Source organism: Argentina anserina, chromosome 5, assembly GCF_933775445.1.
Source record: "Argentina anserina chromosome 5, drPotAnse1.1, whole genome shotgun sequence".
Lineage (NCBI taxonomy): Eukaryota > Viridiplantae > Streptophyta > Magnoliopsida > Rosales > Rosaceae > Argentina > Argentina anserina.
In genome coordinates, this window is record NC_065876.1 from 13,102,335 (window position 1) to 13,118,318 (window position 15,984).

General features: G+C 39.2%; 1 protein-coding gene across 1 annotated transcript; it reads left to right on the forward strand.

Annotated features, from left to right (window-relative positions):
- Window positions 1-12,647: 12,647 nt before the first annotated feature.
- Window positions 12,648-15,594, forward strand: LOC126796175 (uncharacterized). The gene is made up of 6 exons (XM_050522939.1): window positions 12,648-13,506; window positions 13,590-13,648; window positions 13,860-13,929; window positions 14,033-14,158; window positions 14,272-14,400; window positions 14,920-15,594. The coding sequence occupies exons 1-6, from the start codon at window positions 12,781-12,783 to the stop codon at window positions 15,394-15,396; spliced, it is 1,587 nt and encodes a 528-aa protein (XP_050378896.1). The 5' UTR covers window positions 12,648-12,780; the 3' UTR covers window positions 15,397-15,594.
- Window positions 15,595-15,984: the final 390 nt, after the last annotated feature.

A 15,984-nucleotide genomic window follows, 5' to 3' on the forward strand; every position in this document is an offset into this window, starting at 1 on the left:
AATATGTATTTGTACAGTAATTACGTGAACAGTAACTTCGTAAACACCAGAAATTGCTGAACAGTAAACTATTATTACTGTTTCGGCATTTAAAGTTTTACGTAACGAATCTAAATTCACTTCTTATCTATTCTAGGTGATCGACACAACAAGTAAAGGATTCGAGTTCGGAATCATGGAATTTATGCTCATGAATATAAGGTGAGTAAAAATATCACAGTTACGAATCTACCCTTGCGGAGATTCATGATTACGCTTTATTAAAAAGAATGAACTATGATATGTATATGATATAGTGGATTATGTATGTGTATAATTGGTAAAATAGGTACATATAAATAGTTTGTTATATTATATACTGTCATAATTTCCGTTTGCGAATGAGTTCATTTTAGCATTGATATTTATTTATTTAAGCATGTTGATTTGATTTGTACAATATCATGTGATGATTATTGTACGTGGTTTTAACATTGATTTTTGTTAAAACGTCTTTTGTCTTCGGACGTGTGTTATGTTTTCGGACGTGTTTTTCAGTCTTCGGAAGTGTTGGCATGTCGGAACCTAGCTTTGGCCGGGCGACAGTTACGATACAGTTAGAGCTCTAGTCTGTCTGCCGGTGTACTGCATGAGAGGTAACAGATGGGTTATCGGCTTATGAGTACTCATATTTTAGATATTGGGTAGCAAGTGGTTACCCAATGTCGGCGGCGTACTATCATGAGGGGTAACAGAGGTGTACCAGCGCTCATGAGTATCCGTATTATAAATGTATTTGGGGTAAACAGAGGGGTTGCCCGATTTCTCATGAGCACATATATTTTCATATATTATTTGACAACCAGATGGGTCGTCCAATAACTCATGAGTGCATTTTATGATTGATGTTTTATGTATTTTCTTTTGCATTATATGCGAGTGATATTGTGGTTTTACTCATAGGAGTTGTAAAGCTTACCGGGTTTGTGTTTACAATCCCGGTGCACCTATTCGATGGTGTAGGGGATAATTCTGCAGGTGTGGATTAGCGGAAATCGACGGACAACTCTGAAGACTTGAAGTTGTTTTATTCTATCTTGTGGTGAGGTTTTGAGAGGATTTTTACATTTCCATTTGATATAATGTTGAATTATAAATTTGGTTTGTAATAATAAATTTGACTGAGTTGTACTATGAAGTCAGTAATGATCCGTTGTGACATTAAAATGATTTTGATTTATTGAGATTGTTTTAGAGTTTTCATGACTTCGAAATTTGAGTTTCATACTCGAAATTTTGGGGTCGTGACAGCATTAGAGCATATGTTTCAGGTGTCTATAGGGCTGACTAGTCTGTGCTTCGCATATGACTTTCTCGGATGCATCTAACATAAATGCAGGATATACTTTTGTTAGGTTATATATATGTGCAATTCACTTAATTTCTTATACTAGGTACACGAATTTTTCACGATACAATAAATAAAAGCGATGATGAATTGGCGGCAAAGGCGACTTTAGTGGTGAGTTGCAGATCTCAGCAGTTGTGTAGTGTTGATTGTGAAATGGCAGCTTAGAGCTAATTTGGTATAGTTTCGTTTTTAAAATAGGAAAAATTGTCAAAATACATCTTAAATTTGGCTAAAATTGTCAATTTGCAGGCCAAACTTGTATTTAAGTCAATTTACCTCCTAAACTTGGTAAAAATTGCCGATTTGCACTATATCCGTTAAATTTAACTGTTTTCATCTAATTTTGCGTCAAATGTCATGCACATGAGGGGTAATGTTGTCATTTTTTATTTATATTTTTCTTAAAAACAAATACAAATATTCTTTAAAAGGAGGATTATTTTTTAATCAAATTATTTATTTACATATTTTTTCTACAAACTTAACCATACTTCGAATTATATATTCAACATACCCACCCATTCAAATATAGTGTGTTGTGTATATATATATATATTATTGTTCCGGGAGAATTACTATTCTACCCTTACGTGTGTCTTAGCCTAATAGGTTTCCCATTAGGAGATAGATTAGCATCTCCGTAATAGATTAGAACTCTGAATCCTACGGGAATGTGGTTTTGTAATGCCTATATACAGGCCCCCATATCATTCAATAATACACAATTATTTCATCCTGAAACACGTTATCAGCACGTTGCCCTAAAACCCTGAACTTTTAGAGCCCTAGAATTTTTTTCTCTACTCCACCGCCGGCCGCCGTCGTCTCCGGCCTTCGGCATCTCCTCGTCGGCGTTCCTCGTCGGCACAGCCCCTGCTCGCCATTGTTGCAGCCCCCCCCCCCCCCCCCCCCGCTGCTACCCCTGCAGCCCCGCATCCCTGCACGCAGCCAGCCTTGCTGCCCCTGCAACTCCTGCTCGTTGCCCCTGCACGCACGCAGTCCCGCACGCAGCCCTGCACGCTGCCCCTGCACGCACCCCTGCAGCTCCCGCATCGCAGCCCCTGCAGTCCCTGCTCGCTGCCCCTGCAGTCCCTGCTCGCTGCCCCTGCAGTCCCTGCTCGCTGCCCCTGCACGCACGCAGCCCCGCACGCAGATTCTGCCCTGTTGCCCCTGCATGCAGCCTCCGCAGGGTCTCTTCTGCATTCGCTCCGCAAAAACATCTTTTTGCCCCGCAAGACCCCGCATCAGAGGATTCAAAATTGCTCCTCCCGCATATATACGCAAGAAACGCGAACTGCACAAGGAAACTCTTCGCTCAAGAGAAGCTACTCCCGTTTTCTCTACCCTTTTGGGCCTATAGCTTGCCGAGCACAATAGCCCTTTGGGCTTCATACTATATTTTCTTTTCCTTTTCCTTTTTCCTATTTCATTATTTAAATGTTCATTGGCACGTTTTTATTTCTAACGATATTTCACGTGCTCGTATAGGTAAAAATCATTACTCGTCGTACTATGGTGATGACATTCATGCCGAGATGGACGATACTTTTGCCATCTACATACGATTTCGATTGTATCCTCCCAAGATTTTTATGTCATCGGACGAAGATCGAAAAAGGAATTCAACAAGCAACTTCATGCATGACGATCGATTTGCAGAGCAATTTACTTATATGCGGTCTATTTGGCAGACCAACAAGTATGTTTTTCTTAAAGTTGCTGCTTTTGAACATATATATATATATAAATTATCGGGCGCTATTAGCCTTTTTCGTGTCTTCTTTTCCGGCCTTTCTTATAACGCCGATAAGACCAAAGAGGGATATGATTCCCCTCTTGGTCGACGTTTTTCGTGTGACGGTCCTGGGGGAGTCACGTTATTATTTAAAAAAGAAGATATCGATTTCGTGTGGTCGCCTGAGTGCACCGCTGTTTTGGGTGTGATCATGAGAATCGCCGATATGCATCGATTATTTTGTGACCATATACATCACAACCATTCTAATTCTGGTTACATATTTGAATAGTTTCGATTATTCGAAATCTATACAACCCTCGTTTCTTATGGATGCGTCGCCATCGCGACTGTTATTTGAATGTTTGAGTTTTCTTAAACTCATGTCTATAAACGATAATCCCAAGGTCTACGTACTCATTTATTTGAGTTGATTCATTACTCTGATGCAGCACTATTTACTGACAAAAAGATCCCAAAAATAACGAATTCTATGGGACACACTTAAAATTGATTTAATGAACGTCTATGACGTTGTATGATCAGAGTTGACCTTGATGCATACTCCACATCAAAGAAACGCATGTCATTTTTGGCACCTGTATCTATTTCTTGAGGGAATTTTGGAGATGGAAACGTAACATTCTTCCATTCTCAAGTAAGCACATTTTTGAGCCTCAGGCTAAGGCTCCGCCCAATCCGATATGCACGATTTTGTTGCTACAGACTTTTGATTAGTCAATCTATTTTGACTATGTCTTCTGCTTACTATTTTTCAAGTATGGCGTTGGCATTGCCATGATTATTGCTCGACTTTAGCTTAAGTCGTCCATTAGAATTGGAAGCTTGTTTGTGTTGTATTAAATATTGGCATATTCTATAAAATTTCTCGTATTTCTTGTTTACAAGATTGACTCGTGAGAATTTTATTTGCCTTGGCTTAGCATGCATGGTCAACGTTTGCAACTCACGTGGTTTTTAAATTGGCCGCTTTTAGGTTACATGTGACCCCAATAGCACTACATTGTGATTTTGGACCTTAAAATTTGGAAAATGGACCTCGGAACGTCAAAATTGACGTTGTTTTCCCTGGTTACTGTTCCGGCGTTTCCGGAACGTTTTCCGGCGTTTGGTCGGCGTATTCGCCGCCTTCCGGCCATTTTCCGGCGTTTCCGGCACCGCCATCCGGTTCGGGACGGCGTTCCCTGTCGGACGTGAAGTTACAGCCTCCATACCGGCCACCTCCGGCCGGATTTCCGGCAATCAGTGTCGCCGGTTTCCGGCGAGTTTTTCTGACGATTTTTTCGTCGTTTCTCATCATTTTTCCGGCATATGTCCAGCAGTTTTTACTGCCACATTTTCGTAGTCCAAATTTCACCCGGGTTTGAGTTAATTTGACATGGTTTTCCGGTTAATTTTCCGGTTTTCTCCAAGTCGTTTCATAGCTCAAATGATTTTATTATTATTGGTGACCACCCGCACCAATTGGATGATTTTTACCACCCAAATTGTTTGGTATTCAACTGCTCCAATACCAAGTTTTTCCAACTCTTGAGTTGAAGAATGTAGTTATATTGCCATGTGATACATTCGATGGGATTGCCATTTGTTTCAATCCCCTCTCTTACAATATCCTACGGCGTATTGTGTAGAGAAGTTCACCGCGTCGTTGACTCTCTTAATCTTCATTTTGAGAATGTCTCGCCGTGAAATCGAGTGTCTTGCTAATTGCGTAACCACCCACATTGTCCTACGGTGCATGTAGTTATTTTACGGATCTCGTGCGGAGATTGTGTTCTATATCTTCGTGCCTTGCTAAGTTTTAAAGGCCATACATGCCAATGATGGATTTTCATCTTGATATTTGTGTTAAGAATGGAGAGGAATAAATCTGTCATATTTCATTGACAGTATCTTTTTCAAACTTCGACTGTAGCTTTGTTAGCCTGCAGACATCGTTTTGCTTGCCTGCAGCAGTAGCTCTATGTAACTCAAGATTCTTTGAATCATGGGTTCGGTTTTACTGTCTTCTCGGTTTTGACATGATCGTTTTTTGGTCATTTTGAACAAGATATGATGATTCGAGTTCTTTGAAATTCACATTATCATCTATTTTTCATGTTCACGAAGCGATTGGAGGACCACCTCACCCATGCTCTAAACGGTGAGGCCGAGCCTGCCTATTTCGGTGGCTCCATGGCATTAAGGCCGTCGGTGGCGGCATCCCCTCCTTCACAGAAGCTTGTGATGCCTCTCGTGTTTTCTAATGCCTCCATGATAATCTCTGATGCTCATCGCTCATTTTGCAAAGCTTGTTCTTTTGCTAGATTTCAAGGAAGTCCTTATTTGCTAATGCTCCAACCGAGAACATTCCATTCTTACGAAGTATTTAAGGTGACATTAGTGGACCCTATCCAACCGAATGCGGACATTTTTCGGTATTTTTATGGCATAGGTTAATAGCATCGACGCGTTGGTCACACGTCGCTTTGCTTTCCATATTGAACGCTGCATTTGCTAAAGCTTTTAGCTATGATCATCACACTAAGGGCTCACCACCCTTCCTATCCTCTCAAATCTATTTGATTGGCTACCGTTGGAGAGTTCACCTCCACGACTTTGATGATTTCGTTTTGCATATCTACTGGGATCGTCGTTGAACATATTATTCCTCATGTTCATTCACTGCACGATCTAGCAGAGCTCGGACTTAGTTATGGGTACTAACCTGCCGATTTTTGCATGGAGATATGTAATGATGTTGCATGCAGTGACACTTATTCGTTTCAGACCCATAACTTGCCAAGCGTTTAGTGCGTACCAGATGGTCACTAGATACGATCCCAACGTTCTTTTCACTAACGCCTATTTGGTTAAAGTTATTTATGTGCCTCTATTGTAGCTATCTCAATGGGTCTACTTGAAACGATTAAGTATTCTGGTTGGTTATGATTTATGAATCACCAACATTTGTCCGCTATTTCCAATCTACAACCGCTGATCTCTATCCTGCGATATTAGCAGACGGTCACTTTGATGAGACATACTTCCCGTCGTTAGGGGGAGATATGGAATGCTCCCATTCTGGTTTTAACGCCAGGAATTGACGTGGTGTGGCACTATGTCTCATTAAGATCCCGCACTACTCAAAGTGAGTAAATGTGCAACGCATTATCGACCTCCAGAAAGTCAAAGATTCGATGCTCAATGACTTTACCGATATTGCGAAAGTGACGAGATCGCACATAAATGTTGTGATGTGCCGGTAAGGTTGGAACTCTCAGAATATGGGAGAATTTCATATGACCTGGTCCTAGCACTGTTGGCACCATCCCTGACAGTGGGAAGGAAGCCGGCGATGGCACCACCGTACGCTGTGGTGTTGTCGGCGCCCGTGGTATTGCACCACAAAACAAGGGCGACAAACGCAAAGATGGACTAGTAAGGGTCATAGCTTCGGCCTTGGCTCCTGCCTAGATGAGGGGGAGACCATTATTCTCTAGAATCAAAACCAGAAAGAAGCGAGATGCGTAGGCACAAGTATTTCACCCATCATCGAGAGATATTCTCTAAACATGTGTATCAACTAAGTTTCTGTGGGACGCTACAGACTCCTTTTGTTGATGTTAGAGAAGAATAGAAATCCCACAAATTGATCGTATACAGCGCGCGCGCGTGTTTAATGGATTGATCTCCCATGATTGATGATGTATTCGCTTATGCTCTTATTCCGTTGTAAATCATCAACGATGAGCAACTTGACCGAAGTGGAAAGAATCAATACAGGCTGAACTAGACTTGTTATGTTGGTCGTTGTTCGTAAGTGTAATGAGAAAGATGAAGTCATTCGATATATGCAGGACTTATGGCGCAAAGATTGTCTCATTATCCTAGTATTGAATACGATGAGTTATATTCTCTCGTTATGGACATAATTGCTTTCCGCTACTTGATCAGTCGTAGTGTCCATGAAAACTGATTTGCAGCATATGATAGTGGTCATAGAATATCTGTAAAGAGATCTTGACGCATATATGAGAGTGCCCGAGGGACTTTAAATGCCTCTAGACCACGGAGAGATTATGTAATCAGATTGTGACGTTCGAGAGAACGTAGTACAATCGGTTGCAAGAACTCATACTCATATGTGTTCATATGAAGCTAATTCTTGATTCTCTATTCCGTCTAAGTATAGATGATGAAGAGATTCAATGAGCTATACATTCATACATGTTAGTATTGTTGGGACACTATTGCTTTCATTATGACGTGATTAACTATGCACCTATGCATTGTCATTGGACTTGCATTGCTTCTTTGACATGGGTTTAGTTCTACACTTAGTGAACCAACACAAATCCTATCCACACCAACGCCGCTAGCAGCTCCAGCAACATCAACGTACGCCTTGATGTAATAGTCGACACTGGTAGCGTAGAGGATGCGTACGGTTCCGTCTTGGACCAAAATCAGTCCTTCATTGGTCCATTCCCCCATTCTTTTTGGGAAAGACACATTAAATGTGACAAATTAGAATCTGTCCAGTTTCGTAGGTCAACTTCAACGAGGCCTACAGGACAGCTCGCTCGATGAAATATGGAGAAATTAGTACTGTTGGAAATGTCTATGTGTCTACTTTCCAGGGACATCAATCTTTCATTCATAGCTATCATATTGAGTGAGTTATGGCCATTTTAGAAAAGTAGGACAGTTCTGTCCGGAAATTTTCAAGTCAGTCAACTTCGACAGAGCATTGTGAACTGCTCCAATCGGATGAGGTTGTGAACCTTATGTCACTGGAAAGCCACGGTGTCTACTTTTCAGAACATTTTACGGTTCGCTGATACCTATTTTGACGAAGGAGTTATGGCTATTTAAGTGAGTGAAAGTCATTCTATCCGAGAATCTGATTTTCATTGCAAACTCTTGTTTTGAGTTGTTATGCAATCTTGTTTCCTAAGATCTAAGTTTGGCTAAGTATAGCATGGATGATCTAAGGATGTGTGGCTAGATTAATGATTAATCATTAGCCCAAGACTACGTTTGAGAAGCATGTAATGAACGTTGTATACGTTGTTCTTTGTACTCCATGATTATGACACTAATCAGGGGGAGTTGTTTCGTAGACTTCAGGGGGAGTCTACCTCACATGATGCTATCAAATGTAGACGGTGCATTGTGCTCTTTTTCCCTTCGATCAAGCTTTTGTTTTTACCCAAGAGGTTTTTATTTTGCTTGACAAGGTTTTTACCGAGGCAACGATGTGTGCACCATGCAACCTAGGCATGCGACACAAGGGGGAGTGTTCCGGGAGAATTACTATTCTACCCTTATGTGTGTCTTAGCCTAATAGGTTTCCCATTAGGAGATAGATTAGCATCTCCGTAATAGATTAGGACTCCGAATCCTACGGGATTGTGGTTTTGTAATGCCTATATATAGGCCCACATATCATTCAATAATACACAATTATTTCACCCTGAAACAAATATATATATGTGTGTGTGTGTGTGTGTGTACACATTGTTGGAGGAGGAACGAAACAAAAATAATAACGACGTAATGGAACAAAACGTAACCATTTAATTATTGATAATGGGGTCTATATATAGGCATTACATAACTACAATCTCGTAGGATTCAGAGTCCTAATCTATTACAGATATGCGAATCTATCTCTAACAGGAAACCTAATAAGGTTAAGATACACACAATGGTAGAATAGTAATTCTCCCAAAACACACATTTATTTTTAATTTTCAATGTATTTATTTATTTTTTTCTAATATCTTTTAACATACTATATCACGTAAAATAATAAATATATAAATCAATAACATGTTTCGAAAAAAAAATTATAACAAGTGTTCATCTTAAGTAATTTTATTAATTTATTTCATTATTAAATATGAATAAATATATAATGACAATATTGCCCCTCAAATGCATGACATGTGATTTAAAATTGGATGGAAAACATTAAATTTAATAGATAGGGTGCAAATCGGCAATTTTTACCAAGTTTAGGAGGTAAATTGATTCAAATGCAAATTCAGAGTGCAAATTGATAATTATAAACAAATTTGAGGTGCAAAACGGCATTTTTGCCTTTAAAATATTCAGGTTCTACGTGGACTCTTATATTTTATAGTGTTTTGTAACTTTTAAAAAATTAATTTTTCTTTTTAATTTGTAAATCACTCAAAGCCGCTTTTAGAAACAGCACAAAGGTTGAAGTTTTTACGATTGCACTTATTTCCATGAGATCTTAATTTATCAATAGAGTTCATACTAGTTTGAGCAAACAAAACAAAAGAAAAAGGTTGTGGCTATTGTCACCCCACTCTCTACTCATTTCACCCCAAAATTTTAAATTTAATATTAAATTTATTATTTCACCCACTTATTTTTCCAAAACTATCCTTAGATTATGCCTCATCATTTAGCCCGAGAAGCCCCGCAAGCCCGATGAGCTTTTACTCGGCCCGGCTCGCGAGAAAGCCCGCTTCTGTTGGTAGAGAGCCGGACTTAGTTTAGACGTGTGAAACCCGGTGGGCCGGCCTGTAAAATCCCACCAACAAATAAAATATTATACATGCATATAATATATTATACATATATCAATTATATAGCTTTTTTAGTAATAATTATACATAAAATATTATATATGTTAATAATACTACATTTAAAATTTTATATTTTTTTATATTATAACTTTATACTAGATTTAAAATAAAATTTTAGCATTATGAATTGTATGAAGTAAACTTCTCGGGATTAATCGACACCATCTGATGTTATTTGTACTAATATTTAGGGACCATGTTAAAACTTCATCTAATTCGAATCTCATCTTACCGTCAGAATTTCCGGTAAACCGAAAACACCACTAATATGTCATAAGAGATGACTCATTACCAGGATGCGAACGTCGAAAGCTGTTTGCATATATAAAATCATCTAATTTTTGTCACTGATCATGAGTGATCGCACCGAGGAAACTCATTTGGCAAAGTCCCGGTCAATGAGGTTTGAATATGTCAAAAACCTTTTTTTTTGTTGACCGTACGTACAGACGGTTAAACTATGTCCAAAACAGACGAAATTTTTACGGGGTCCCTAAATATATATACTGATTACATCTACTGGTGTCGATCGACTATATTTAGAACTGGAGTTGTCGATCGCTGAAGCGTCCACTAATGTATCATAACATTTATATTAGGTTTAAAATAAAACTATTGCATTATGAAGTGACTATATGAATGAAACTTCTCGGGATTAATCGACACTAGCCGATGTGATCGGTACTTATATTTAGTGACCTTGTATCATCCAATTTGGACCTCATTTGACCGTGAGAATTTCCGGTAAACCGAAAACACGACTAATATGCCCTAAAGGATGATCCATTACAAAGATGCGAACACCGACTGTCGTTTGCATATCTGAAATCACCTAATTTTTGTTACATATCGTGCGTAGTTGTACTGAGAAAACCCATTTGGCAAAGCCCCGGTCAATGGGGTTTCAATATGCCAAAACGCCTCTTTTTTGGTTGATCGTAGGTGCGAACTGTCAAACCATGTCCAAAACGAACGAAATTTTTACGGGATCCGTAAATATATATACCGATCACATCTACTGGTGTCGATTGACCATATTTTGAACTGGAGTAGTCGATCGCCTAAGTGTCCACTAATGTATCATAACATTTATATTAGGTTTATAATAAAACTATCACATTATGAAGCGACTATATGAAGGAACTGTCTCAAGATCAATCGACACTAGCCGATGTGATCGGTATATATATTTAGTGACCCTGTAAAAATTTCAGCCAATTCGGACCTCGTTTGACTGTCAGAATTTCCGGTAAACAAAAAACACCACTAGTATGTCCTAAGGGAAGAACTATTATCAAGATGCGTACACCGAAAGCCGTTTGCATATCTGAAATCACATATTTTTTGTCACCTATCGTGCGCGGTCGCACTGAGGAAACCCATTTGGGAAAGCCTCGGTCAATAGGGGTTTTAATATGTCAAAACACTCATTTTTTATTGACCATAGGTACGGACGGTTAAACCATGTCCAAAACAGATGAAATTTTTACGGGTTCACTAAATATATATATTGATCACATCTGCTAGTGTCGATCGACCATATTTCGGATTGGAGTTGTCGATCGCCAAAGTGTCCACTAATGTATCATAACCTTTATATTAGGTTTATAATAAAACCATCACATTATGAAGCGACTATATGAATGAAACTTCTCGAAATCGATCGACACCATCCGATGTGATCGATATATGTATATTTAGTGACCATTTTAAAATTTCATCCAATTCGGATCTTATTTGACCGTCGGAATTTCTGGTAAACCGAAAACACCACTAATATGCCTTAAAGGATGACCCATTACCAAGATGCGAATGCCGAAAGCTGTTTACATATTTGAAATCAACTAATGTTTGTCACCAATTGTGCGTGGTCGCAACGAGGAAACTCATTTGGTAAAACTTCGGTCAATGAGGTTTTATTATGTCTAAACGCTTTTTTTTGTTGACCGTAGGTACGGACGGTTAAACCATGTTCAAAATGGACGAAATCTATCGGTGTCGATTGACAATATTTCGAAAACTAGAATTTATTTTTAAATTTTTTTTAGAATGTTTTCTAATAATTCTTTTATTGTTCTAAACCCTTAAATAAGAGTATTTTTTCTAATACAAGTCCGCAAGGCCCGGTCCGGCTCGCAAAAGCCCGCTTTAGGTGGACGGGTTTGGATCTGTCATATTTGTGAAAATACCCGGTCCGACCCGTTGACGAGCCATACCTTAGATGAAATATCAAATTGAAAAATATAATTTTCAGAGACAATTTTTAATTAATTTACAACAATATAAAAAGAATGATACAGTTTTCAAATAGAAATATAATCTAATTCATATATTTCTTTCTTAACTATGTATTTCTTTTTAATTTATTCTAAAAAAATAAGTGATTATCTTATATAAATGCTAAAAATTCATAGATTAACAATTTTGAGTTGTAGAAAAAAATCATAAATTATCAACTTTGAGTAATGAAAAAAGATTGATTTTGGTGTTAGAATTTTTATTTATAATGTTCATCAGGTATTATAAAGATGTTATTAAGTTAACAATAATGATTTATGATTAAATAATAAATATTATATGAATATCGAATAAAAAAGGTGAAAATTTTCAAAAAATAAGAGAGATTTTTTTTTAATTTAGTGGAAAAGATTAATATTTCATAATAAATTAAGTATTTTTTATATACATATAATTAATTAATTATGTATTTTAAAAAATTGTGTATTTAATAGTTATCTTGTATTTTAGTAATATAATATTTATGGGGTGAACAAATGATTTAGTAGGGTTATAATAGCCCTAGACAAAGAAAAACATAAATTAAAATTAAAGGGGTGTGCTTTTCCTCTTTAATTCTCTATCCGACCCGGTCCGCTATTTCGGTTTCAAACTGAGACCGTAGTCCCTCGTCTCTCTCTCTCTCTCTCTCTCTCTCGCTCTAGGGTTTCAGCCTGCCACCTCTCTCTAGCTCACAACTCAGAATAGCCTCACACCTGAGCTCTCCGACTCTCGGGGTTTCTCAGTCTCCAATGGGAAGGAAGAAACCCAAGGACCCAGAAACCGACGCCGCCTCGTGTCAGCCCGACATATTCAAGACCCTATTCGGCGCCGCCGCGACCCCGGACTCCGCCCCCGCTATCTTCTCCGACGACAACCCCTTCCGCCGCAAGAATCAGGACCCAGGGCCAGGCTCAGCTTTCGCCGCTGCTCCGTCGCTCGAAACCGCTAGCGACGGCGGCGCTGTGGAGGCAGACAATGGTGAGGTGAAGAAGAGGAAGAAGAAGGCGGCGGATTCGGCTCCTGAAGCTGAGGAAGCTCCATTGGAGAACAAAAGGCCGAAGAAATCGAAGAAGGAAAACCCTAATTTGGAAAACGATGTAGTGTCCAATTTGGTATTGGGGCTAGAATCGAACACCGAGAGTGATCCCAATTTCGTAAAGAGAGGCGGCGATGGAGTGAGCGTGGTGAAGAAGAAGAGGAAGAGGGATGAGCTCGAGAGGGAATACGAAGCGAAGAAGTATGGAGTGAAGGAGGATGGAGAGGTGGGGAAGAAAGTTGGGGAGAAGAGGAAGACGGTGGATAATCCAGCTGAAACGCTGGTTTCGGAGGAGGGTTTCGACGACGAAAGCAAGCTTCTGAGGACTGTTTTCGTCGGGAATTTGCCGGTGAATGTGAAGAAGAAGGTGTTGATTAGGGAGTTTAGTAAGTTTGGGGAGGTGGAGTCTGTGAGGATTCGGTCTGTGCCGATCGAGGATGTGAGTTTTTTATACCAGAATGCGTTGCGAGTTTTAACTGTTAAATTGTGGTTTTGGTGATTGATTTATCTATGTTTGTGCAGACGAAGGCGCCCCGAAAAGTAGCAGTGCTTACGAAGAAAATCCATAAGAAGGCCGACAGGTGAAATACTGAAATGTCAATCACTTCATATTGTTTTCATAGTTGTATTTTTGGTTTCGGAGGGGGTATTGGGGTTATAATCTGGTTTGGATTGATTATGTATGTGTTTTATTGTTATATGGCTTGGTTGTTAGGGATTAGGATTTAAGGGTTTGTATATAGTTGAGAAGTGAACTCCATTTTGAATTTGAAAGCTCGTTCTGTTTTGCAGCGTGAATGCGTACATTGTTTTCAAGTCGGAGGAATCTGCACAGGCTTCTCTGTCCCATAACATGGCTGTGGTATGTTATTTCTTATCAATTTGGATCAGATGTTTGTTGAGCTACATTAAGGCTGAAGTTTTGAAAAGTCTTGTTCCTTAACATATTATGTATTTTGATGTAGGTTGAAGATCATCACATCCGTGTTGACAGGGCATGCCCACCTCGTAAGAAGCTGAAAGGGGAGAATTCTTCTGTTTATGATCACACGAGAACTGTATTTGTTGGCAACCTTCCCTTTGAAGTAAAGGTGATTAGCACTTTCTGATTTACTTTTTTTATTTTTTGGGAGCATCTGCTCCTCCAACTGGCATTTTCTTCCCCAACTTGGTTGTAATGTGCTTGTCCTATTTTCTTTCTCAGGATGAAGAAGTTTATCAGTTGTTTTGTGGCATCAACAATAAGGAATCAGGAGTTGAAGCCGTTCGCATTATCAGGGACTCTAATGTTGGTCTCGGAAAGGGCATTGCTTATGTTCTGTTTGAAACTAAGGTATAGGCCTTATGTTTTCTTTACTTGCTAAACCATCTAATGTCAAATGTTTTCTGCATAGCTATTCCATGAACTTAGATATGTGATATCTTTTGGGATTTGCTGTACTCTGACTACTCTCTTTGCCAAGAGTCCTCATACGGATGCTAATATGACCCAGATTGTGCCATGGAGCATTAATGCTTTATTTGCCACCTCAGCCTTACAGTTGTATTATAAAAGAATACAGTCCAATTGAATGATGATGGCACGCTTGCTTCTATGTATGAATAAGGGCATAAATGAAATGTCAAATGCAGAGATGACTAAACGAGAAAGTTGAGAGAAAGAGTTGTTTCCATCCCTTTAGTCTATATGTGAAGGTTGTATGAGTTTTATGTAAAAAAATTCTGTGGTCATTTCTGAATTTTTCTGTTAGCAAATCTATATATGTTCCATGTTCTCAAAAGTCCGTTTCTTTCTTTCAGTTTTGTTTTAACTGATGCATCTTATGAGTTGTGTATGGTTTTGGTCTCTCAGGAAGCTGCAAATGCAGTCGTTAGGAAACGAACGCTGAAGCTTCGAAATCGGGAACTCAGGCTTTCTCATGCAAAACCAGAGTACATCGCACCTAAGAGCAAAAGCCAAGATTCCACCCCATCTAAGAGAAGCAACCTATTCCCTGCATCAAATTCTAAGTCCCCAGCTAAAAGGCTAGCAGTCAGTCCAAGGACTCCGGAGTTCAAGGGAAACTCGAAGCCTACTATGTCCTACCAGGGTGTACGTGCAGGTAAAAATGGTGTCCAAAAGTATGCAAAAGCTAAGTTTGAATCAAGGCCTCAGAGTGGTGTGAAGCCGAAAGAACGTACGGAGAAAAGACCATCTGTTGCTGCCAGAAAAGCCAAGGCGACACTCCAAGGTAGTGCTGCTTCAAAACAAACAGGTGTGAAGCGTAAGATGGATAGCCGGACTCCAGAGAGCTCCCACCAGAAAAAGAAATTCAAGAACTTTAGGTAGACTAGGGCTACACAGATAGGGGCCATATACAGATGAAAATCAGGAAGGGCTGTCACTGGTTATACAGGATGAAAATGATGAAAGGCTCTGCTCTCTGGTTCTGTGGCGGCAAATGTTTAATTATTTACCCTGTTCCAAGCTTTTAATATCATTTACTTGAATTGCAAATATTCCTGCTTCTGGTTTTAATATACTGTAAGGCGGTGTGAATTAGAATGATTTATCACTAGGAACATGTTCAGGATGCTATGAAGGCAAGAAGGTGGCTTTTCTCTTTGTAGGGATTGTCGCAGTGAGCGCTTGTAGAAAATGGCGATGCGTTTTGAGCATCTTAAAGACTTAAAAACTATTTCGATTTTGTCTTTCGGAGAGGGGAAGATGCTAGAAATTCCAATTTTTATTCCCAGCTAGTGGCGAAGCTTCTATTAATCTTGTGTGACATAGCTGATCGCCTGATCCAGTTGTTGATAAGAACTTAGAAGCGTGAGTGCGTGACACAAATGATCCATTTGTGTGACATAGCATCATCTGAGTCATCTCAAGAAAGAAAGAATTAAGAAAAATAATACCATTCGTCACAACTTTGCA